Source organism: Erpetoichthys calabaricus, chromosome 15, assembly GCF_900747795.2.
Source record: "Erpetoichthys calabaricus chromosome 15, fErpCal1.3, whole genome shotgun sequence".
Taxonomy (NCBI): Eukaryota; Metazoa; Chordata; class Cladistia; order Polypteriformes; family Polypteridae; genus Erpetoichthys; species Erpetoichthys calabaricus.
The window spans coordinates 48,909,797-48,934,495 of NC_041408.2; the positions used below are offsets into that span (position 1 = coordinate 48,909,797).

The 24,699-nt window shown below is 39.9% G+C and overlaps 1 protein-coding gene across 1 annotated transcript in view; it reads left to right on the forward strand.

Moving 5' to 3' along the window:
• Positions 1-24,699, forward strand: part of LOC114665664 (polyribonucleotide nucleotidyltransferase 1, mitochondrial) — a 90,070-nt gene that overhangs the window by 19,499 nt on the left and 45,872 nt on the right. Inside the window, exons 7-14 of the mRNA XM_028820272.2 lie at positions 5,664-5,711; positions 7,486-7,599; positions 8,393-8,579; positions 9,870-9,921; positions 12,439-12,496; positions 14,979-15,075; positions 15,700-15,802; positions 20,524-20,594. Coding sequence (XP_028676105.2) covers positions 5,664-5,711; positions 7,486-7,599; positions 8,393-8,579; positions 9,870-9,921; positions 12,439-12,496; positions 14,979-15,075; positions 15,700-15,802; positions 20,524-20,594 — 730 coding nt within the window. The remainder of the gene's footprint in view (positions 1-5,663; positions 5,712-7,485; positions 7,600-8,392; positions 8,580-9,869; positions 9,922-12,438; positions 12,497-14,978; positions 15,076-15,699; positions 15,803-20,523; positions 20,595-24,699) is intronic.

Sequence of the window (24,699 nt, forward strand, 5' to 3'; positions counted from 1 at the left end):
TCCGTTATATATGTTAAAGCTAAATTCTGTTCAAATTAAGCAAAGCCTTATGTGAATTTACCATTTACATTAACTTGAAATGTTAGGCTTTTGCACACACTATGGTCTGAACATACACTGGAAAGACTAAAAAGAAAAAAAAATCTGACTTGGCAGTTACAGCCACATTAACGCATTATGCAGGCATATTGCCGTTGGAATAAAAGAGCCCCGGTAGCGTTTTTTGACACAGTTCTGCTGAATATTTCGTTGAATGAAAGTACCCAATGCCAGTATGCCAGAAAGAGGATGTACAACATTGTTCATGATGGCACTCGGTTTCATTTTAATTCTCTTTTTCGCTATTACCTCCATGGGTTCCAGAGTGCGCCCAGTAACTAAGCCTGCCCTTTTTGATTTGGTGGTCCTCTCTTGAAATAATATTATCGACCCAGCACAGAGAATTGCGCTGGTCATCACAGAGTTATAGAATATGTGAAGGATGTCACTACACACATTAAAGGAACACACTATCCTAAGAAAAATAAAGCTTGCTGTGATCCTTCTTGCATAGTTCATCTTTGTTACAAGACCAATCTAATCTGTCATCGATGTGGACTCCCAAGTACTCATAGGAGTGTACTACCTCTACATTCATTCCCTGAATAGTGACTGGACATAGAGGCTCTTTGGTGTGGGAAGAGTCAATGACCAGTTGCTTGGCTTGCTGGTGTTAAATGTTGCAGAGAATTCTTTCTGCACCAAGAAACAACGTTCTCCACCTGGCTTCTACACTCTTTCTCATCCACCATATCGATACACCCCATATGTGCAGAATCATATGAGAATCATTACAAGTCACATGACTTGGTGTTATATTTATAGTCTGAGGTGTACAGAGTAAAGCGAGAAAAAGACGGGACTGTTCTTTGTGGTGCTCCAATGTTGCTCACATCAACATCCGAGACACAGTCCTTGAGCCTCATAAACTGTGATGTGCCAGACAGATAGTCCATTATCCAGGACACCACAGGCTCATCCACCTGCATATCTCTGAGCTTACCTTTTAACAGGGATGACTGGATGGTACTAAAGGCACTGTACTAAAAAACATAATCCTCACAATGCTGCCAGCTTTGTCCAGGTGAGAATAAACCTTGTGGAGCAGATAGATAATTGTATCCTCCACTTCAGTCTTTGTTCATAAACCAAACTGCAGTGGGCTTAAATGTTACATTGCAATATGACTCATATGGTCCAGGAGCAGCCTTTCAAAGGTATTCATGATATGAGATTTAAGTACCACTGGTCTGTAGTCATTAAGTGAAGAGGTGCCTTCCTTCTTTGGAACAGGAACAATGCAGGATGTTGACCACAGCAGACGCACTTTCTGGAGCCTTAGGGACTGAGTGAATCAATTTTGTATTGTGAGTCCCCATTTGCAGACAGATGACACATTCATAAGGATGTCGTAACTTCTCTGAGTAAATAACACAGTCAGAATTTCATTGTCTGAATTATAAACTGTAGTTATAACTGTAATATGCTCCTTTTTACACCATTCCTCGTTCACATAGATGACCTGGTCCCTAAAAAAAAGACATGCCAGCTGTGTATGATCTATTTGTGCAGATGCTTAGCACTTCTATTTTCCATCAAAAAAGAAGAAAAGGATGTGTAAATAGTAATAAATCTTTTGCTATTATTTCACAGGGTTTAAAGTTTGTTTTGACTTGGCTCTGCATCGCGTTCTCTTATAGGAATTTGGAGCATGGCTGCTGAGATTCCAAGATTGACTTGCGCTACCCAGTTTGTGGCAGGGTCAATCAGTGCTCCAAATATTAGAACTACATGAGCACAGTTATCCATCCATCCATCCATCCATTGTCTCCCGCTTATCCGAGGTCGGGTCGCGGGGGCAGCAGCTTGAGCAGAGATGCCCAGACTTCCCTCTCCCCGGCCAATTCTTCTAGCTCTTCCGGGAGAATCCCAAGGCGTTCCCAGGCCAGTCGAGAGACATAGTCCCTCCAACGTGTCCTGGGTCTTCCCCGGGGCCTCCTCCCGGTTAGACATGCCCGGAACACCTCACCAGGGAGGCGTCCAGGAGGCATCCTGATCAGATGCCCGAGCCACCTCATCTGACTCCTCTCGATGCGGAGGAGCAGCGGCTCTACTCTGAGCCCCTCCCGGATGACTGAGCTTCTCACCCTATCTTTAAGGGAAAGCCCAGACACCCTGCAGAGGAAACTCATTTCAGCCTCTTGTATTCGCGATCTCGTTCTTTCGGTCACTACCCATAGCTCATGACCATAGGTGAGGGTAGGAACATAGATCGACTGGTAAATTGAGAGCTTCGCCTTGCAGCTCAGCTCCTTTTTCACCACGACAGACCGATGCAGCGCCCGCATTACTGCGGATGCCGCACTGATCCGCCTGTCGATCTCACGCTCCATTCTTCCCTCACTCGTGAACAAGACCCCGAGATACTTGAACTCCTCCACTTGGGGCAGGATCTCGCTACCAACCCTGAGAGGGCACTCCACCCTTTTCTGGCTGAGGACCATGGTCTCGGATTTGGAGGTGCTGATTCTCATCCCAGCCGCTTCACACTCGGCTGCGAACCGATCCAGAGAGAGCTGAAGATCACGGCCTGATGAAGCAAACAGGACAAAATCATCTGCAAAAAGCAGTGACCCAATCCTGAGCCCACCAAACCGGACCCCCTCAACGCCCTGGCTGCGCCTAGAAATTCTGTCCATAAAAGTTATGAACAGAATCGGTGACAAAGGGCAGCCCTGGCGGAGTCCAACTCTCACTGGAAATGGGTTTGACTTACTGCCGGCAATGCGGACCAAGCTCTGGCACCGATCGTACATGGACCGAACAGCCCTTATCACGGGGGCCGGTACCCCATACTCTCGGAGTACCCCCCACAGGATTCCCCGAGGGACACGGTCGAATGCCTTTTCCAAGTCCACAAAACACATGTAGACTGGTTGGGCAAACTCCCATGCACCCTCCAGGACCCTGCTAAGGGTATAGAGCTGGTCCACTGTTCCGCGACCAGGACGAAAACCACACTGTTCCTCCTGAATCCGAGGCTCGACTATCCGACGGACCCTCCTCTCCAGGACCCCTGAATAGACTTTTCCAGGGAGGCTGAGGAGTGTGATCCCTCTGTAGTTGGAACACACCCTCCGATCCCCCTTCTTAAAGAGGGGGACTACCACCCCGGTCTGCCAATCCAGAGGCACTGTCCCTGATGTCCATGCGATGTTGCAGAGGCGTGTCAACCAAGACAGTCCTACAACATCCAGAGCCTTGAGGAACTCCGGGCGTATTTCATCCATCCCCGGGGCCCTGCCACCAAGGAGTTTTTTGACCACCTCGGTGACCTCAGTCCCAGAGATGTGAGAGCCCACCTCTGAGTCCCCAGGCTCTGCTTCCTCATTGGAAGGCATGTTAATGGGATTGAGGAGGTCTTCGAAGTACTCCCCCCACCGACCCACAACGTCCCGAGTCGAGGTCAGCAGCGCACCATCCCCACCATATACAGTGTTGACACTGCACTGCTTCCCCTTCCTGAGACACCGGATGGTGGACCAGAATCTCCTCGAAGCCGTCCGAAAGTCGTTCTCCATGGCCTCCCCAAACTCCTCCCACGCCTGAGTTTTTGCCTCAGCAACCACCAAAGCCGCATTCCGCTTGGCCTGCCGGTACCTATCAGCTGCCTCCAGGGTCCCACAGGACAAAAGGGTCCTGTAGGACTCCTTCTTCAGCTTGATGGCATCCTTCACCACCGGTGTCCACCAATGGGTTCGGGGATTGCCGCCACGACAGGCACCGACCACCTTACGGCCACAGCTCCGGTCAGCTGCCTTAACAATAGAGGCACGGAACATGGCCCATTCGGACTCAATGTCCCCCACCTCCCTCGGGATGTGGTTGAAGTTCTGCCGGAGGTGGGAGTTGAAGCTACTTCTGACAGGGGGCTCTGCCAGACGTTCCCAGCAGACCCTCACAACACGTTTGGGCCTACCACGCCTGACCGGCATCCTCCCCCACCATCGAAGCCAACTCACCACCAGGTGGTGATCAGTTGACAGCTCCGCCCCTCTCTTCACCAGAGTGTCCAAGACATGTGGCCGCAAGTCTGACGACACGACCACAAAGTCGATCATCGAACTGAGGCTTAGGGTGTCCTGGTGCCAAGTGCACATATGAACACCCCTATGCTTGAACATGGTGTTCGTTATGGACAATCCGTGACGAGCACAGAAGTCCAATAACAAAACACCGCTCAGGTTCAGATTGGGGGGGCCATTCCTCCTAATCACGCCCTTCCAGGTCTCACTGTCATTGCCCACGTGAGCATTGAAGTCTCCCAGCAGAACGAGGGAGTCCCCAGAAGGTATGCCCTCTAGCACCCCCTCCAGGGACTCCAAAAAGGGTAGGTACTCTGAACTGCTGTTCGGTGCATACGCACAAACAACAGTTAGGAACCGTCCTCCCACCCGAAGGCGAAGGGAGGCTACCCTCTCGTCCACCGGGGTAAACCCCAATGTACAGGCTCCAAGTTGGGGGGCAATAAGTATACCCACACCCGCTTGGCGCCTCTCACCGGGGGCAACTCCAGAGTGGTACAGAGTCCAGCCCCTCTCAAGGAGATTGGTTCCAGAGTCCAAGCTGTGCGTCGAGGTGAGTCCGACTATATCTAGCCGGAACCTCTCAACTTCGCTCACAAGGTCAGGCTCCTTCCCCTTCAGAGAGGTGACATTCCACGTCCCAAGAGCCAGCTTCTGTAGCCGAGGATCGGACCGCCAAGGTCCCTGCCTTCGGCCACCACCCAACTCACACTGCACCCGACCTCCTTGGCCCCTCCCATAGGTGGTGAGCCCATGGGAAGGGGGACCCACGTTGCCTCTTCAGGCTGTGCCCGGCCGAGCCCCATGGGTGCAGGCCCGGCCACCAGGCGCTCGCCATCGAGCCCCACCTCTAGGCCTGGCTCCAGAGTGGGGCCCCGGTGACCCGTGTCCGGGCAAGGGAAAACGCCGTCCAAAATTGTTTTTCATCATAGGAGGTTTTGTTTAACCGCTCTTTGTCTCATCCCTCACCTAGGACCAGTTTGCCTTGGGTGGCCCTACCAGGGGCATAAAGCCCCGGACAACAGAGCTCCTAGGATCATTGGGACACCCAAACCCCTCCACCACGATAAGGTGGCGGTTAAAGGAGCACAGTTATATTGATATGTATATTTTTTAATTTATTGCTAGTTTGTGGCTATTTCTTGTAATTTGTAATTGACCACAATAACTGGTCCAGCATAGCTGAAAAATGCAGCCCTAGACTTCATGGACATTTAAAAGACCATTGCACCATTATAATCTTCTGAAAACTAGCTTAGTTCCTCCTTCCTGATTAACTTCAATGCATTTTGCCTAGTTTGGCTAAGTTTCCAAACATCTTTGCGATTTTGCCAAACTCATGGCAAAGTAATTTGAACAAAGTTCGCTCATCATTATTCATTACTTTATTAAATGTACTAAAGAGGAAAACATTCAGTTTAATATCTGTACATCCCATTGTTTACTTGATTCATGACAATCTTCTAAAATACAGAAACAAATCTCACTTTCTAATAAAATAACGTGATATATTTTTATGTTTTTTATTTGTAATAATAGCCTCAGCTGCCCTTACACTGTCAGACATTCCATGGAATGGACCGGTTGGTGAGTATAGAGCTGTCGTTCTATTTTTTTCAGTTTTATTGTGTAGTATAAGACGCAGTAGGAAAAATTAGAATAGCTATTGCTTGTTATTATCAGTGTTATATTGCTGTTAAAAGTAGATTATTTATGTTTTTTCTTAAACAATAAAAGTAATTTGAGCTGTTCAGGTTTATTAATCATGTGTGGTCCTATTAATGCATGTCTGCAGATTTCATACCTCAACAAAAATAAGTTTGTTTTTTGTAGGGTGTATGACAGCCTAATGTAACACGGCCTTCATTACACTTTTATGCCATTTTTCATTTACTGTTCTTGAAGGTGATGAAGAACACAGCTCTCTTTCAAAGCAATGATTTTTGCAGTTTGTGTATCTTTTGCTACTTGATATTTAATCTAATTAGTTGCAGTTCTGAGAGGAGATTTATGAAAATACGGATTTATGAGAATGTTGTTCTAGCATTTATCGGATATTGTCTATGAATAAATTATAGTTTTTTTGCAAGTATATTAAAATGCATTCTGTTAACTGTAATGGATTATTTTTTGCTATTTGAGGATTTCGTGTTTTTTTCTGTCTCCTCCTAGTGTGATTCTTTTTTATTTTTATTTTAAAAAAATGTATTATTTGTCAGCTAGCCTGTTTACCATCATTACATTATTGTATTTATTTTATTGTTTTTTTTAAAATATGTTATTTTATTTAGATTTGAGTGTACACTTAACAAATTGATCTCTCTGGAGTTTGTTTCAGTTTGGTAAAAATATCTCACTTTTTTTTAAAGCTTATTTCACACCTTATGCTTGAACACAGTGGGTCTGGATGCAAGAACTCCTCTTGCAGGACCTCGTCTACCTCGTTGACAGCACTAAAATGTTCTTTGCCTATACACATCTCTGCAAAATGTCTGTCATTTTCTGGAACAATTACATTTCACTATATTAGGATGCTGTTCCTATTGAATGTTCAAACAATTAAACAGGCATTGCTTTATACAGGGAATAGTCCTAGGATGCAGCATAATTTATTTTTTTCTCTTTAAATTTTGCTGGCTAGGAATGCCCATGCTTTTACTATATCTGGATTTCCTTCTTACTTGAACTGGTTTTGCTTTCGAAACATGAAGTTTGTGCATCCCTCAAAGTCAATCTAGCACCGCCACTGATTTTATTCACTTTTCTTTTTTTTGTTTTCAACATAAATTAACATGGTACCCTTAAACAACTTTGCATCCAATTAGTGTCATAAAGTTTAAATAATAATTTCTTTGCAAAGTAGCTAACTTAGTCTTTTAAAAGTATAAATAATATACCTGCCATATTATCCGGACAATTTAATGTGTATTTTATTATTTCAGAGTTATGAAAGATTAGCTTTGAAAATTAAGACTATAATAGGAAAGTTTGAACAGCTTTCGTTTTTAATAAAATACAAAAAAGTACAGAATATTTAGATGAACCTAGCCCTTCTGGTTAATGAATTTGATTAATGCAAAGAGGTATCTTTTCGTCAGTGCCATGTTTTTTTTTTTAAACAAATTTATTTATTTTATTATGGTGACCTGTGATTTTTCTACCATTTTTGTGTTTTAGTGATTAGTCATTTTCTCATTTTCAGTTCAGAGCACACGCCAGTTCCAATTAAAATGTGTCTATACTTTAACATTTAAGCCAAGTAGCCTACATTTCTTAAACAGAAATGTGTGTTCTGTCTAAAATGCAATTTTGGCAAAAAAAAAAAAATGTTTATTTATTTATTTTGGCAATTCATGTTTAGGTGCTGTGCGGGTTGGTCTTATTAATGGAGAGTTTGTGATTAATCCGACAAGGAAGGAAATGGCATCAAGCTCTCTTAACCTGGTGGTTACTGGCTCAGCTCATAATCAAGTCGGTAAGCATACTACATACATTTTAAGCTTAAATGTTTTATCTTAATACAAAACCTTTCATTTGGCCATGGTGCTATAGTGATTTATGCTATTGTCTCACAGCTCAAGAAAACTGGGACTGAATCCTAACTCAGTCATTGTTTGTATGAGGTTTACATGTTTTCTTTCAGTGTGAGTGTTCTTTGGCTACTTTAATTTTCTTTCCAGACATGTGTGTTTAGTTTGCCTAATTGGAGGCTCTGAATTTGTCCAGTGTGGTTATGAGAATAATTATGTCCTGTATGGGCTTAATAGGAATATGTCTTAAAATGTCAAGTGCTATAATATACACATAAGGCTCCTTTTTATGGTAATGTTACTTAATTTTATAAACCTATTTATTGTAGTTCTTCCAGTAGTGAACTGCACCCCAGGTACTTTATAGTTAGAGTAACTGTGCCTGTTTACTAGTGGGGAATGAACTTGAAGTTAATAAAATTAAGAGATTCCTAAAAACTGAAACAATTTCAGGATGACAATATTACTGTACCTGGAAAAAAAATTGTGTATCCCATCCAGACTTTAAAACTGCCTAATTACACCATTCAATTTCAAGTTTTGACATCTTGTAGTGCTTTGAAAATGGTGACTATTAATAAATGTGTATATATTGATTCCTTGCATTTGAAAACTCTTTCTGTAAAATGTAATCCTTAGTATTTTGCTTTTCTAATACAATATAAAGAATGTGTGCCTTTATTATTGAGTTTCTTTGTGAGTAATCTTTTGTGTATGCTCTTTATTCTTGTGTTAAAGTTATGTTGGAAGCTTCAGCAGAAAATGTACTTCAACAGGATTTTTGCCATGCTATTAAAGTTGGAGTCAAACAGACACAGCAGATCATTCAAGGTATCCTGCAGCTGGCAAATGATCATGGTTTATCAAAACGAACTCCCCAAAAGTTGTTTGCTGTTGTTCCAGAAATGGTGGAGCTTGCTGGCCAGTAAGTTAAGAGAACAAATTCACCTGAAAAATCAGTCTTACAGTTGCACAGATAATTTTATTTTATATAGTTTAGTTCAGCTTTTTCAGACATGTTAAGTTTTATCCAAATTGAATTATTTGAAAGTGAATATCCATTTTTGTTTTTAAAAACTCTTGTTTTGTCTTCACATTATATATTTTATTTTTAAAGCTATTTGTTATATGAAAAATAGGATCATGATATACATGGGTTTTAACAGCAATTTTGTGACATATAATTATCAATGATGATGATGAAAAAAAAAATTAAAAAAATGAAATAATTATCAATTAAAATGCCTGCTTGCCTTTGTGTGTCACAAATATTGCAAAATTAATTAGGACATTTTAAAAAAAGTTTTGAAAAGAAGAACTGGCCATTTAGCCCTGCAAAACATATCAAATCTATTTACTTAAATTTCCAAGTGAACTTCCCTGAGAAGTCAAGTTTAAAGGTTCCCCAAATATCTTTATCTATGATACTACCTGATAACTTATTCTATGTATCTATTATTTTTTTCCCCACAGAAAACAATAATGTTTGTGTGAAATTTATATTGAACCAGTTTCAATTTGTCATAAGAAGATGAGTGAGAAAATGATTGCATTATGATGTTAGGGTTAATCAATTAGTAAATTAATCTTATTGTCTCAGTTTTTTATGTAGGTTTCCTTTACATTTTGCTTGATATTTCAAGATTAATTTCACATAATTATATTTAAATGAATAACTGTTAATAAAAATAAATATTAAACTTTCTTTAATATGTAATCAGAATTTGCAATTGCCATGGTCAAAATACTTATCAGTAGGCAGCTGCATCATGATGTAGTGCTGTCTGTATTCAGTTTACTTGTGTGCACTGGTGGTGCAAGGGGGGTTTTTGGCAGATACATTAGTCTTCCTCGCACTACAAATACCTGTGTGTGTGTGTCATTAATTGGCAATTTGGTATTGGCCCTATGTTAGTGTGGGAGAGCACATAACAGAGATTTTAAATGAACTGGCACCCTGTTTGGATTTGCTTCCTGGTCTTAGCCAAATTCTGCCAGGTAGGCATTGGCTCCCACAATTGAATTAGAAGGGTTTCAAAATAGTATGCTAAAATTACAGTCACTAGTTGTTATTGTAAATTTTTATTGTACATACTGTAATGTTTTTATTTTTATTTTGTCATTAACCTGGAGCCAGTACAAAGAGTACTGTATAGGTATTAAAATGCAAAAATATTTATTTATATACAGTATATATTCACTTTTATACTTGCAGGTTGGCTTCCGAGAAGATCCATGCGGTGCTTTCTGACTTTAATCATGATAAAGTGAGTTGCACATTTTTTTTCTGGTAAGAATCTGCAATTTAGGCAGTCAGACACCATTTATTAATTATTCTTAGGCAGCCAGTCATCTAGTACTGGACCTCTAGTACATTTCTGACACAATGTCTTCACATCACAAAACACACTTAAGCAACAAACAAAACTCTGTAAGATGAATGAAACATGTATACTGTATCATTTACTGTATAAAGCTTGCTGTCCATTTACTCCCATGATGGGAAACCAAAACATTTTTCCATCTGTAGCAGACATGATTAAGTGTAGGACTTAAATGCACAGTCGCAGCCATTGAAAGTGGACCTTGTTATGACTGAATATAGCTGTATTGCATCTGAATTTGTTCAATTTACAGATATTTTTTATTTAGCCTACTTTATGAAACAAACTTACGTTCTTAATTGTTTGAGAAAAAAATTCAGGTAGCCTTACACTGTTTTGCTTACTCATAATGACTTTTACCCAGTTATTTACTGGCAAATTCCAAAAATCGACAACATTTTTGAAAGCAGCTTATGGAATAAAGAAAATGTGTGTACAAGGAGTGTTTCATGGAGTCAGGTTTTCCTCTCAGTGTAGTCCCTTAAATGAGAATGACTGATAACATTCATGCAATCATTTTTTTTTTCCTCCCTTCTTGAGGTGTGCGTGCACATTCGTGTCACTCAACGGAGAGCAACTCAGTGCGATTGTTACAGTGAATGGTTAAAACATGCGGATGCCACAAAAGGAAATAACAAAAAAAATGGTAACAGGGAGCATGGCTTGTTCCAAAAAAAGGAAAGTAGACGGAGAAAACTGAAATTTTAAAGATGAATGAACAAACCAATATATGTTCATTGTTCCTGCACGTAGTTCATAACCAGTTTGTCTCATGTGTTCTGAAACTGTAACTTCAGTAAATTGTAGCAATGTGAATTGCCCACTATGAGAGAAAGCATGGATTGTTTGCCAAACATATCTGGAGCAGTGAAAAATGAGGGCATGTAAAATAACAGATCTGAGATCTCACTATGACAGATGCACCAGAATCCTCTCATATTCATGTACAGCCCAAAATGGTGCAAATGAATGTTAAGTTAAAGTAGCGTGGATTTTGGGGCAAAACAAAACCTTTTCTGATGGGACCTTTGTAAAGGGATGCACTTTTTAGTTTTATTCAAATGGTTCTGTTTTTTCTTTTACTTAAAATGTGAATGTGATAGGCCTACTTTTATTATTTTTTTTTGTTAAATTGAGTTCCTTATTTGTTTTATATGTTTAGTTTGGACAGTGGATATGCCGCAATGATTTGTTCTACAACCTGACATATAAAGTTTGCATGAGATACAGATGTACCTCGCTGTAATTTAGCTCTGCCAAAGTCTTTATGCATGCCACAATGGTTAGGATGTAGTATTCCATATACATCAATTTTTCTTTGCAGCAAGATGTCAGATAGCTCTGGTGAAGTATAAAATTTGCCCATGGTTACACAGTAACCTTGATCCAGCAGAGCATCTGTCAAAGTCAGCACCGATGACGTAGCAATGCTGTACTGATTGTATTTCGGATTAAACATTGTCCCTTTACCTGTATACAGAACCAAATTCCAAATGAATCCCATTTTAGATTTACAAAGCTTGTTAAGTTTTATGCCAAATCTTGCTCTTTCTGACACGATGTATTGTATCCATGATAGTCTGCCCTTTATAAGCCACGAGACTTTAATTGATGTTGACATCGCAGTCCGGAATGTAAATGCTCCAAAATTTTACTACAATTGCCTGGTATATCTCCCAACTTTTCTTCATTTTGGGTGCTGGATGGGTATTCTCATCAAAGCCTTCATTGTTGGTAAAGTACAGATACTTAGTGAAAGCCTACACTCTGACATAATTTCTCCAAAGAATGGCAGCACTGAGAGCACTTTTACAGCCTGAGTGATTCTCGGTACTAACGCTTATGCAAGACGCATCTGTACAGTTACCCGAGTGACACTCGGGACTAACGCTTTTAGCACGGTTTTCACAGCCTGAGTAACACTCGGGTCTAACACTAAGGAGGTTAAATTCATAGGGTCAATATGTTTAAAGTACTTACTAAAAATTGAAAATACTGTTGAAATGCTATGGTAATTATACCTTGTTTATTTTTTTATAGACATTCAGTGACTACATACTGTATATAGGGATCTGAATCATAGCACAAACATGAGGTTCAGACCTTTGATAGGGGAAAATGTTGTTGGTCAGACCTCTTTAAATTTTCATTTAAAGTACCTCTGTACTTACCTCACCGGTCTACCAGGTAGCTTACAGTGCCTTTTACCCTAATATAATGACAAAATTCAACGAAACAGAAGTATAATAATCATCCCTACCATTATTTCATGTATCATAGTGTTAACATAAATGTGCAAAGTCTTATTAGGTCTAGGGTCATTTCACCATTGATCATCATTGTTTGCATTTATACAGTTAGCAGTGGATTTTTATATTGCTGACATGGAAATATTTTTAGATTTCTAGGGATGAAGACATTAATAAAATAAGACTTGAAACAGAAGAGTACTTAAGAGGTAAACATTCTTTAATTTCTACATGTTTTTAATAATGGGAAGTGACATGAACACAATAGGTCAGTTATCTTAGCTCTACAGATGATTAAATGTATAGCTATTGCTTTTATCATTAGATAATCCAGCCGAGCTTTGAAACGTATTCTCTCTCTTTACCATTTTACTTATTAGAACATGATAAAAGTTTTGACAAAAATAGATCATTCAGCTCAGTACAACAAATAAGACAAGTACTGTTTCATAAGTTCACATGTGATCCAGCTTCAACAAACTGTCCTATAATTTACACAATTTGACCTGATCTTTTCACTTAAAAGCTTTGTGTTGGCTAGCCTCTAGCCCTTAGAAAAATTTCTTAGTTTAAATATTATACATAAGAACAAAAGAATTTTGACAACTAACAGATACCATTTAGTCCATCAAGCCTGTTTGTTTAGCTGAAACTGTACCAATATGTCCTCCATATACTTATTAACAGTCGTTAGGGTTTCTGCTTCAACTACATGGCTCAGTAGTTTGTTCCAGATTCCAATGCCTCTTTGCATGAAGATGTGCTTTCTGATTTCAGTCCTAAATGTACTTCCCTTTAATTTCAACTGGTGTCCTTGAGTGTGTGATTCACTGTTCAGTTGAAAGAGTTCCACTGGGTCTACTTCATCAATGCCTTTGAAATTTTTGAACAACTTGATTAGGCCCCCACGCAGTCTTCTCTGTTTGAGGCTAAATGGGTTTAATTTCCTGAGTCTATTGGAGTATGATGTTCTTAGGTTTTGAGACAAGTTTTGGTTGCTCTTCTCTGACCAGCTTCAAGTGCTACTATGTATTTTTTGTAGCGTGATGATCAGAATTACACACAATACTCCAGATACGGTCTTATTAGTGTGAGCTTAACATCTTTTGATTTATTTTCAACAGTTTTTACAATATAACCTAACATTTTATTTGCCTTTTTAATCATTTCTGCAAATGGGATAGATGATGAAAATTTTGTGTCAACATAAACCAATAAATTATTTTCAGATGTTGCTCCCTGTAGGACAGTTTTTTCCATCTTGTATTTATAATTGACGTTCCTTTTGCCCATGTATAGCACTTTGTACTTTCATACATTGAACTACATTTTCCAAGTGTTCACCCAGTTCCGAGGCATGTCCAGGTCGTCCTGAATTGTTATTTCTGTTTCCTCAGTGTATGCCACTTCCCCAATATTGGTATCATCTGCAAATTTCACAAGTTTACTAGCTATATTGAAATTGGTGTCATTAATTTAATTCAGAAAAAATAATGATCCAAAGACAAGCCCCTGAAGGACTCCACTGATGACCTCACTCCATGGAGAGAATTCTCCACTTCCTCTCATAAACCCATGCCAGTGGTTGATTAGTATTTTATTTTTATAATATTGTAATTTAACTCTTTATACAAAAGAGATTTAAGGGCTTTTGTGCACATAATCTTTGGCAAATTTGAGTTCTCCAGAATGATAGCTTCTATGTATTGTCAGTCAGTCATTTTCCAACCCGCTATATCCTAACACAGGGTCACGGGGGTCTGCCGGAGCAAATCCCAGCCAGCACAGGGCGCAAGGCAGGAACAAATCCCTGGGCAGGACACCAGTCCACCGTAGGGCACACACACACCCACACACCAAGCACACACTAGGGACAATTTAGGATCACCAGTGCACCTAACCTGCATGTCTTTGGACAGTGTGAGGAAACTGGAGCACCCGGAGGAAACCCATGCAGACACAGGGAGAACATGCAAACTCCACACAGTTTTTTTTAAAAAGAGTAAATTTGTCGTGAAGACAATGTTATTAGCTTTAACAACGCCAGTGGACCAAAATATTAAAACAAAGGTTTATTAACTGAAAGTCAAGAGATGTACGATCAAAAGAACTAAATACTATATACAAAAAAGATGCTACTGCTGCTTTTGGACTTGACAAAATATAGTCTTCTATCACTGCCTCTCTCCAGTCTACCTCCCTTTAATCTCTTCAATGCCTAATTTTCAGGGTCAGACCTAGATTTGTCATGTCAGATTGACCTCCAAAACCAAAGGTTTTTCCTCAGTTTTAATTAATGTAACTTGTGTTTTGCAAGGTCTTTCTATGGGAACAAATATTTAAAACTGCTTTATTAGCCATTTATTATTTGAACTTGTGTTTGAAAAGAACATTTTGTACTTGTCACCAGAAAGAACAATTTTCTATTTTTTCACATCCTTATGTTTATTTCTTGTTAGAAAAGAGTCATCATATACCATTTTTGTTAGGTTTCTCAAAAGCGTTTTTATCTGGTTATAACTATACTGTATTTATTATTCAGGTGTATACTCTGTATATAGAAAATGTTAGAAAAATTTGTTCTAGGGTTTGTCTTTTTATAATTTGAAACACTTCTTTTGTGATAGAGTATATACTGTTATTGGAAAAATATTATCAGTTTTTTAATTATTGCTTATGGTTTCTCAAAAGTAAAATTTCCAGATGCTGATTCATATGAGGTGATGGAGGCCTTTAATACAGTTTTAAAGGAGACATTCAGAAACATAATTTTAAATGAATACAGAAGGTAAGAAATGTTTTGATGAAAAGTTTTTAGAGAATTATATTTGTGTTTTTAAAGTTGATATGTGACCTGCACAGTATGAACCTTAATCTGTTCTTTTCGGATTTGAAACACCACTTATTCCTGCTTTTTCCACTCTCTTCATGTAAAGAGTATTTAGTAATCTAAAGTCTCCATTTTTCTATCCAATTGTAGATTATAGCATTTTTGCAGATAAAAAATTAATGCAAACTTGCCAAAATAACACTCTAACATAAAAGAAAGAATTATTGACAAGCAAGCAAATTAGTCTATTTAATTGTGCATGCCATTCTTTTTGGAAGACCATTTAATATATGAAGGGTATTAGTGCACTGTGTGGCAGATTTCCTGATTGATTCCATTATTTAAGAGACTGACATATTGATTGAGGTGCATATTGTTGGATATTATGTTTTTTTTGTTTTTTTTTTACAAAAGTGCCAGTTTTCAAAGTTGAAAAGGTTGTTATTCCATCCCAGGGCAGTAGTGTACTCTTTGACATCTCTGAAAATTATTTAAAGTGTAGCACTGGCTGTGCCTGTATAATTTATGTATTGTTTTTGATAAAAAAAGGTTTGTAGAATATGATATGTGTTTGCCGTGCAGGTGTGATGGGAGAGATTTGACATCGCTGAGAAACATTTCCTGTGAAGTTGACCTGTTTAAACCTCTTCATGGTTCTGCATTGTTTCAAAGAGGCCAGACACAGGTTTGATTAATTTTTTATAACTGGGTGTTTTTTTTTTTTTTAAGAAATGAGTAGATGGTAGTTGCTTTGGCAAGGACCTTTATATTAACTACTGTATTTTGATTTGTATAGTTTGTCATTTTTATATTTAAACCCACTGCTTTCTACACTGATCTATCTAAATCTTGCCATTTTTGCCCATCAGTCTATACTCAAAACCCTATAATGAAAAAGTGATAAAACTTTGATTTGCAAATTTATTAAAAGTCAAACACTAAAATCTCTCATTTATACAGGTATTCTGATCCTTTGCTGTGGCATGGTGTGTCCTCTTTGCTTTAAACATCCTTGAGATGTGTCTGGAGCTTGATTGCAAAATTGAATTCATTGGACATAGTTTGGAAAGGCACACACCTGTTCCCTCTGCATGTCAGGTCAAAAACCAAGACTAAGAAACTCTGTAGAGCTCCGCAATAAAATTGTGGTGAAGCATAAATAGGGGAAGGATATAAAACCTTTTCTAAAGCTTTAGAATGTTCCCAGAAACACAGTTGCCTTGATAATGGTGAAATGGAAGAAGTTTGGAACCACCAGGACTTTTCCTAGGGTTGGCCGTACAGCCAAACTGAGCAACTGGATTCCAGACAAGTCTCTCTGTCTGTCCTTGAGTGGCTCAGCCAAAACCCAAACTTAAACCCACCAGAACATATGTAGAGAGACCTGAAGGTGCCAGTTTACAGATGCATTTCATCCAATCTAACAGGTCTTGAGAGCATCTGCCAGGAAGAATGGGATAAACCACCCAAAACCAGGTGTGCCTAATTTGTGAAGACTCACCCAAGAAGACCTGAATGTATAACTGTTTCCAAAGTGGTTTCTCCAAAGTACTAAATTAAGGCTTTGAGTACTTATATGAATGAGAATTTTCAGTTTTTGATTTTTAATAAATTTGAAAACCTTTCTGTAAACCACTTGTTCATTATTTCTTATTAACTGTAGATTGATGGCCAAAAATGGCAAATTTATCCTTTTTAAATTAAAAAATTAAATTATACAGTACAATTAAATTTACAGAATACTTTCTGCATACACTGTATTTCAGTATTCCATATTGTGTTATCTGCTCTATTACAAAGCCATTGTGCATGAGATGGTCCGGGTTGGCTGCAGCATCCTTGCTGCTTGAACTTGGATCCAACTATAGTCATATACCGATATGAGCTAGGACAATGAAGACAATTAGCAGAAAGAGTTAGCGCAAAGTGCTAAAGTTCTTTTATTTTCACAACAGAGCAAAAAAATGCAGTGCTCTGTCCAATAAGTGACTGAATAATCCATAAAAACTGGAGATGTGACAGTTAAAAGTCAATGAATAATAATTAATCCTTCCACTAAAACGGTTAGTCCACCGACAGGTTAAAACCATTGTGAGCCACAGTGCTTCTTTCAAAAAACTGATGCTACTCCTCCACTCACTGTTATTAGTCTTCTCCACATGAAGGGATGTTGACTTACAGACACAGTCAACCATTAAACCTTGGCTAATGTCCCTTGCTGCCTTATCTTGGCGTCCCAGTAACACTGCAAGCCCTGCTTCTGTCTCCCTGGGTCTATGAGAGCCAAGTTAGAGGACCTGGTTACTTCTTCTCTTTGGGGTGCTCAACAGGATCGACTCCTGTTACTCTAGCATCGACCACACACTCATCTCAGTACCACATTCTCAACTGCCTGCCTGTATTCTCCATCAGCACTGGCTCTCATGATCCTGCTCTCTTTATCTTCCTTACTTTGGTTTTAACCTTTGTCTCTTTCCTTTTTTTCTGTCCCTGTTTCCTGCTCCAACTTACTTTAAACTGCTAGGGATGCAGATGTGCTGATTACCAACCCCAGAGCGATAATGAATTAGTCGATTGAACTGCACACATGTGCTAGTGAATGCTTGATAAGTACATATTCACAAATTATATAAATTTCTTGCTGAAACTTAACATTTTTTTTCTCCGTCACATGCTAAAGACAAAGGTAGATTGAAGAATAATCCTAAATTTTCCCAATATAAGCAAGGCAGATGAATACAAGAGTTTGTGCTGATATGGAACACACTCCAGAAAGGGCAGGCTTGAAACAGACAAAAGGGTTGGTTCTTGCATTCAAATGGGCACTGCCAAGATAATAGATTTATTGATAGCTGATTGAAATCCACACTTAGACACACTAAGTGTGCTGTTTTGATGTAATTCACTCGGATACTATAAAAATGCTCTTTTAAAAAGTGCCAAAACAACTGCTTATAAACATATATGGATTGGTGACACGGTACAACAAGCTTTAAATTGCTATATTTTCATTTAAGTGTACTGTGTCCAGCCACACACTTTTAATGGCTCTTGTCTTCTGTGAATAAAGAGTGGTGTCCCAAGTTTTCTGTTACGCATTTCTGTTGATATGTGTCTTGAGTTGTTGTCTCTTGATGTAGTGTAAGCTACCATTGAATGTGGTGGCCTGGCGTTAAGGTCAGAGGGAAGAGGGACCCGTCACCTGTGGTCGAAATTTAACATCTGTTTTTCAATCCTGTTTTTTGTAAAAATTGATCTATTTGTACGGAATGATTACAATAAAATTAATAAAAAATTAAAAAAAGAAAGAAATTTAACATCTTATTAAAGAAAGAAACATCTTCTAACAGGACAATTCAGTAATCAGGCAGGAGAAGAGCTGTTCATTGTATCTTTTAATTACTTCTTGGCAAAATGCCTTGGAGGGAGCATTCTTCAGAAGCAGTCCATTACAGCATAGTCAGAATGATCAGAATGGTCCGAGAAACACAGGATAGAGTTTCATTTTATAAACTGTTGATTTACACCCGAATGATTTATATAAAATAAAAGTCTATTATATTATTTCCTGGTTCTTCTTATACCTTTTGAGATGAGCCACCACCCTTGAAATTTCTGTGTATATAACAACTGTCCGTTCTAGTTTATAGGACATCTTCTGATTTCTTAGTCATCTCTACGTACATTTGGAAGATTCCACCAGGTGGCAGTGCGAGATATCATCACGGTGAGAACAGGTTCGGCTTTGCTGTGTTGTGAATTGCCTGAAACATCCATTAAATTCCGAGGACACCTTGCCATAATATCTCTGAAAAGGATGTTTAATGATTAAATCTATCAATCCAGGTATGTGCTCATTCCAGCTAGCATTGGGCACGAGGCAGAAGCAATCCCTGGACGGGGCATCAGCTCATCGCAAGGTGAATACAAGCACTCACATACACTCACATCATTTTACCGGCACCAAATCCCCAAATCTGCACATCTTTGGAAGGAAACCAGAGCACACTGTGGAAACCCAGCAGGAAAACATGTAAACTCCAGGCAGGGAACACCAGCGACGTGACTCCCAGCAAAACAGCAGCACTACCACTCCGCCACCGTGTCACCCCCCATGTGTGTAATTATTAACAGTAGTCATTATTTAAACGAAACTAACGATTTATCTGTAAAATGTAACATACCTACTTTAATGCATTTCATCATGAAAGTGATATCAAGTATAAATCTTAAGGATTCTAAATGTGCAGAGAGCTGGAATATCATAAATTTAACGTGTTCTGTGTGGTGATCACTGCTGTCAGTTCAGGAGGAAGCCCCAGAAGCACATAGTGATTAACAGCTGCGACAGTTTTAAGATGACGTTTATGATGGTCTACTTTAATGATAAAGTAAACTACAAGTTTAAAGTGGACATTTTGAGATTAAAGCCAAAACTTCGACTTTAATCACAAATTACACCTTTTCACTGTGTCCTTAATTTTTTTTCTCTGTGGCTCAAATACTGCGCTGTACATTCTGTTGCTGTTGTGAAGATGCAAAATAAAAATAAAAAAAAAAAAAGACGGCACAGAAGATGGTTTGTAAGGCCTTTAAAATTAATCGTGTCATTACGATGGGGAATATGCGATGCTTGAATATAAAAGCAGCACGAATGTATTTGTATGTCAGCATTTTGCTCCACCAAATTGAACTATTCATCAAACATCGAAGCAGGCACATTGATTCTGTAGAATCCTCAGAGCAGCTTTCTGTCACACGTAGATAGTAAACAGAGACTCTGACATCGCATTCCAACTTTTATTACACTGCGCCCCCTGACTTTTTGCTGGTACTGCAACTCGTGCACGTGTCATGTTAATTTATGAGGACCTGCTTAGAGAACGCATCAAATGAACGCCGGGAACGTGCGGCAGCCATGATGCGTGCGTGTACGCGTTTTGAGCATAAAGTATAAATGGTCCCATAGTCATCCTTCAGTACATTTTGTATATTACATCAACCTTTCTTCTGGTACATTCTTTATTTACTTGATCATCTCAGCATTTTTCCTAAACCAATTCTTATATTTCAGCATACTTTTTGTTGTTCACTTCTTCTTTATCTCGTTCCTGACATTTATTAACCCTTTATGCTATTTCTTAAAGATGAATGCTATGTTACCCTAAAATTATTCTTCCACACTCCCCTCACATCTTTATCCTCATATCTACTGATTACAAATTGAGTAGTGGAAGTGCTCCTCATGGGTTACAGTATGAACAGTTAATAATGTGATCTAAATGATTATTACCATGGTTTTTGTACTCCGTAAATTTTCTGTTTTAAAAGTAAATTTCCTTTTTGTTTTATCATTTGGTCATTTTGTTTGGTTGTATTTCATTTTTATTTATCTCTTTTTGCCAGGTGCTTTGTACTGTGACATTTGATTCTTTAGAATCAAGCATGAAAACTGACCATATATCAACAGCTGTTAGGTAAGAAATTTGTATTATTTTTTATTTTTATTTTTTTTCTTTGTTATATTATATGAAGCATGAACTATAACTTTTATTAATTTATCATGTGTAACTTCATACAGAATTGTCATAAACTAAGATGTGTAAATTATTCTTTAATAAACAAACCAGATTAGTGTTAAATTTTCTTTTTTATATTAAAAATAATAATGTCATTGTCAGGCATTCCCCCGTTTATAAACTTATACGGGCCTGAAGCAATGTCAAATACCAGGCTGTGCATTCAGCTTTGGTTTGGCTATTGAGGATGTTTTACACAAAAGGAGAAGGAAAATCATGTAGTGACAGGAACCATAAAGAAAATAAAAATCTTTAAACAGAGATAAGTGCAGAAAGCATTCATGTACAGCCACATTATTGTCTAATAAGGAAATGAAAAACATATGATGAATATGTTTTGTTTTTTGAACTACCGTATTGTTTGCTCCATAAGACGCACCTGACCATTAGACGCACCTAGGTTTAGAGGAGGAAAACAAGAAAAAAATATTCTGAACCAAATCAGAATCAGAATCAGTTTTATTGGCCAAGTATATGTACACATACAAGGAATTGGACTCCGATTTTACCTAGTTTTGTCCCTGATGCTGTGAGATTGACTTAAGTGTTCATGAAAGTGATGGCCTGAGGAAAGAAACTGTTCACATGTCTGGTAGTTTTGGCGTACAGTGCTCTGTAGCGCCTACCAGAGGGAAGAAGTTGAAAAAGGTTGTAACCAGGGTGTGATGGGTCTGCAATGATGTTTCTACCCGTTTCCTGACTCGAGATCTGTATAAGTCTTGAATGGAGGGCAGATCAACACCAATGATTTTTTCTGCAATCCTGACTGTCCGTTGAAGTCTGTTCCTATCCTGTTTTGTGGCTGAGCCAAACCAGACTGTGATAGATGAACAGAGAACAGACTGGATTACTGCAGAGTAAAATTGGATGAGCAGCTCCTGAGGCAGGCGCAGGAAGTACAACCTCTGCTGGGCCTTTTTACCAATTGTGTTTATGTTTAGTTCCCACTTTAGGTCCTGGGAAATTGTGGATCCCAGAAACCTAAAGTTTTCCACAGCAGACACAATGCTGTTGAGTAGTGTGAGAGGGGGTAGCACTGGGGGGCTCCTCCTGAAGTCCACTGTCATCTCCACAGTTTTAAGCTTGTTCAGCTCCAGGTTGTTTTGACCGCACCAGAGGGCCAGCTGTTCGACCTCTCGTCTGTATACAGACTCGTCACTGTCCTTGATGAGGCCAATGACTGTCATATCATCTGCGAACTTCAGGATTTTAACAGACGGGTCTCTTGAGGTGCAGTCATTTGTGTAGAGGGAGAAGAGCAGAGGAGAGAGGACACATCCCTGGGGGGTGCCAGTGCTGACTGTTCGTGTGCTGGATGTGATTTTTCCCAGTCTCACTTGCTGCTTCCTATCTCTCAGGAAGTTTGTGATCCACTGGGAGATGGGAGCTGGTACAGTGAGCCAAGTGAGTTTGGTGTGGAGGACTTCTGGAATGATAGTATTGAACGCCGAGCTGAAGTCCACAAACAGGATCCTAGCATATGTCCCTGAAGAGTCAAGATGTTGCAGGATGTAGTGCAGTCCCATGTTGATTGCATCATCCACTGACCTGTTTGCTCGGTAAGCAAACTGTAGGGGGTCAAGCAGGGGGCCTGTAATGTCCTTCAGGTAGGTCAACACCAGTCTTTCAAAGGATTTCATGACCACAGACGTCAGGGTGACTGGCCTGTAGTCATTTAACTCTGTGATGGAGGTTTTCTTTGGAACCGGGATAATTGTGGAACGCTTAAGGCAGGAGGGAACTTCACATAGCTCCAGGGATCTGTTGAAGATCTGTGTAAATATGGGGGCCAGCTGATCAGCACAGACTTTAAGACAGGAGGGTGACACACCATCTGGACCTGGTGCCTTCCTGATCTTCTGTCTTCTGAAGAGCTGACTCACGTCCCCTTCACAGATCTGAGTGCAGGTATGGTGTCAGTGGGGAGGGGCAGGGGCTTGGTAGTGGGTGCTGGGAGTGTATTTTGATTGGTGTGGGTGAGAGGTGTGAAAGAGGGATTATCAAACCTGCAGTAGAACAAATTCAGCTCGTTGGCCAGTTGATGGTTCTCTTCAGTATGGGGGGATGGTTTCCTGTAGTTGGTGATGTCTTTCAAACCTCTCCACACTGATGCAGGGTCGTTGGCTGTAAACCTATTTTCCAGCTTTTCAGTGTAGCACCTCTTTGCTACTCTGATCTCCTTTGTCAATGTGTTTCTGGCTTGATTATACAGGATTCTGTCCCCACTTCTGTAGGCCTTCTCCTTAGCCTGACGAAGCTGCCTGAGTTTTGTAGTAAACCAGGGTTTGTTGTTGTTGTATGTGTGAAAAGTTTTCATGGGCACACACATATCCTCACAAAAACTGATGTAGGATGTCACAGTGTCAGTAAGCTCATCCAGGTCTGTCGCTGCAGACTCAAAAACACTCCAATCAGTACAGTCAAAGCAGGCTTGTAGTTCCAGCTTTGCCTCGTTGGTCCATCTCTTCACCGTTTTCACCACAGGCTTTGCAGATCTTAAGTTCTGCCTGTAAGTCGGGAGAAGATGAACCAAACAGTAGTCAGAGAGTCCCAGGGCAGCACGAGGGACAGAGCGATAAGCATCCTTTAATGTAGTGTAGCAGTGGTCCAGTGTGTTTTTGTCCCTGGTAGGACACGTAATATGCTGACTGAATTTTGGCAGTTCTTGCCTGAGGTTTGCTCTGTTAAAATCACCAAGAACAATGAGCAGGGAGTCCAGGTGTTTGTGCTCCATGTTAGTTATCTGGTCAGCCAGCTGTTGTAATGCTTCACTAACACAGGCCTGAGGTGGGATGTAAACACCAACCAGAATAAACGAGGAAAACTCCCGCGGTGAATAGAATGGTTTACAGTCAATGAAAAAAGACTCTAAGTGAGGGATGCATGTTTTGATTAGTACTGTGACATCTGTACACCAACCTTCGTTTATGTAGAAACAGATTCCGCCTCCTTTCGTTTTCCCCGAGAGCTCCATGACGCGGTCCGCATGGAGAAGTTGGAAGCTCGGCAGGTATAATGCGCTATCGGGGATGTGCTCACCAAGCCAGGTTTCAGTGAAGCACAGGACGGCAGATCTGGAAAAGTCCGTGTTTATTCGGTTTAACAGTAGCAGTTCGTCCATCTTGTTGGCCAAAGAGCGGACGTTCGCCAGGTGTATTGAAGGCAGCGCAGTTCGAAATCCCCGGTGGCGCAGTTTAACAAGCGCTCCGGCTCGATTCCCTCGTCGGCGTCTCCTGCTAATTCCGTAAAGGGCGGCTGCTCCTCTGACTAAAAGTTCTGTAAAGTATTCTGTTTGAGTGAAAGACAGTGAAAAAATTTCACCAGCGAATTGACCGATGTGTAAGAGTTCCTCTCTGCTGTATGTGATCAGAGGAGGACAGCTTATCACTGAACAAACAAACAAAAACAGAGAAAGCACCAAGGAACGCGGCACCGAGGCTGCCATCTGCGGCGCCATGATGATCTAACATCTGTGTACTAATATGTTTAATAAAATATAGCAGAATAATATTTCAACCATGTAAATTCAACAGTGGTATTAAGAAACATCACTGTCATTAACAAATAAGGAGAGACTTTAAGGTTCAAGCACTCTTCTAGTTTTATGGAAACCCCAACAACTCCTCATTGCTAGTGTCAGAATTTATGAAGCTCAGTTGCTCACAATCACTTTGCAGGAGCACGTACTTATCATCACGCACATTTGGACCAATGCTCCCTGAAGTTATATTGCCAGTCTAGTCTCATCTATATTTGCAATGCCACAAAGCCCTTCATCTCATGTTTTGTTGTGGGTTTCCAGTTTGAAAAACGAGAATGCGGTGCAAGCACAGCCCTCGATTCAAAAAATTGCTCTGCATACCTGTTTTTCTCGTCTGACAGTAGCTGAAAGGCAGCTTCAAGAAAGAACAGCCTGAAGTAGTCCAGTGGCTGGTAATCTGTCGAGTCCAACAGCAAGCCATACTGTCTTGTGAAGTCCTGTAGCCAGTTTGGCTCCCACAGA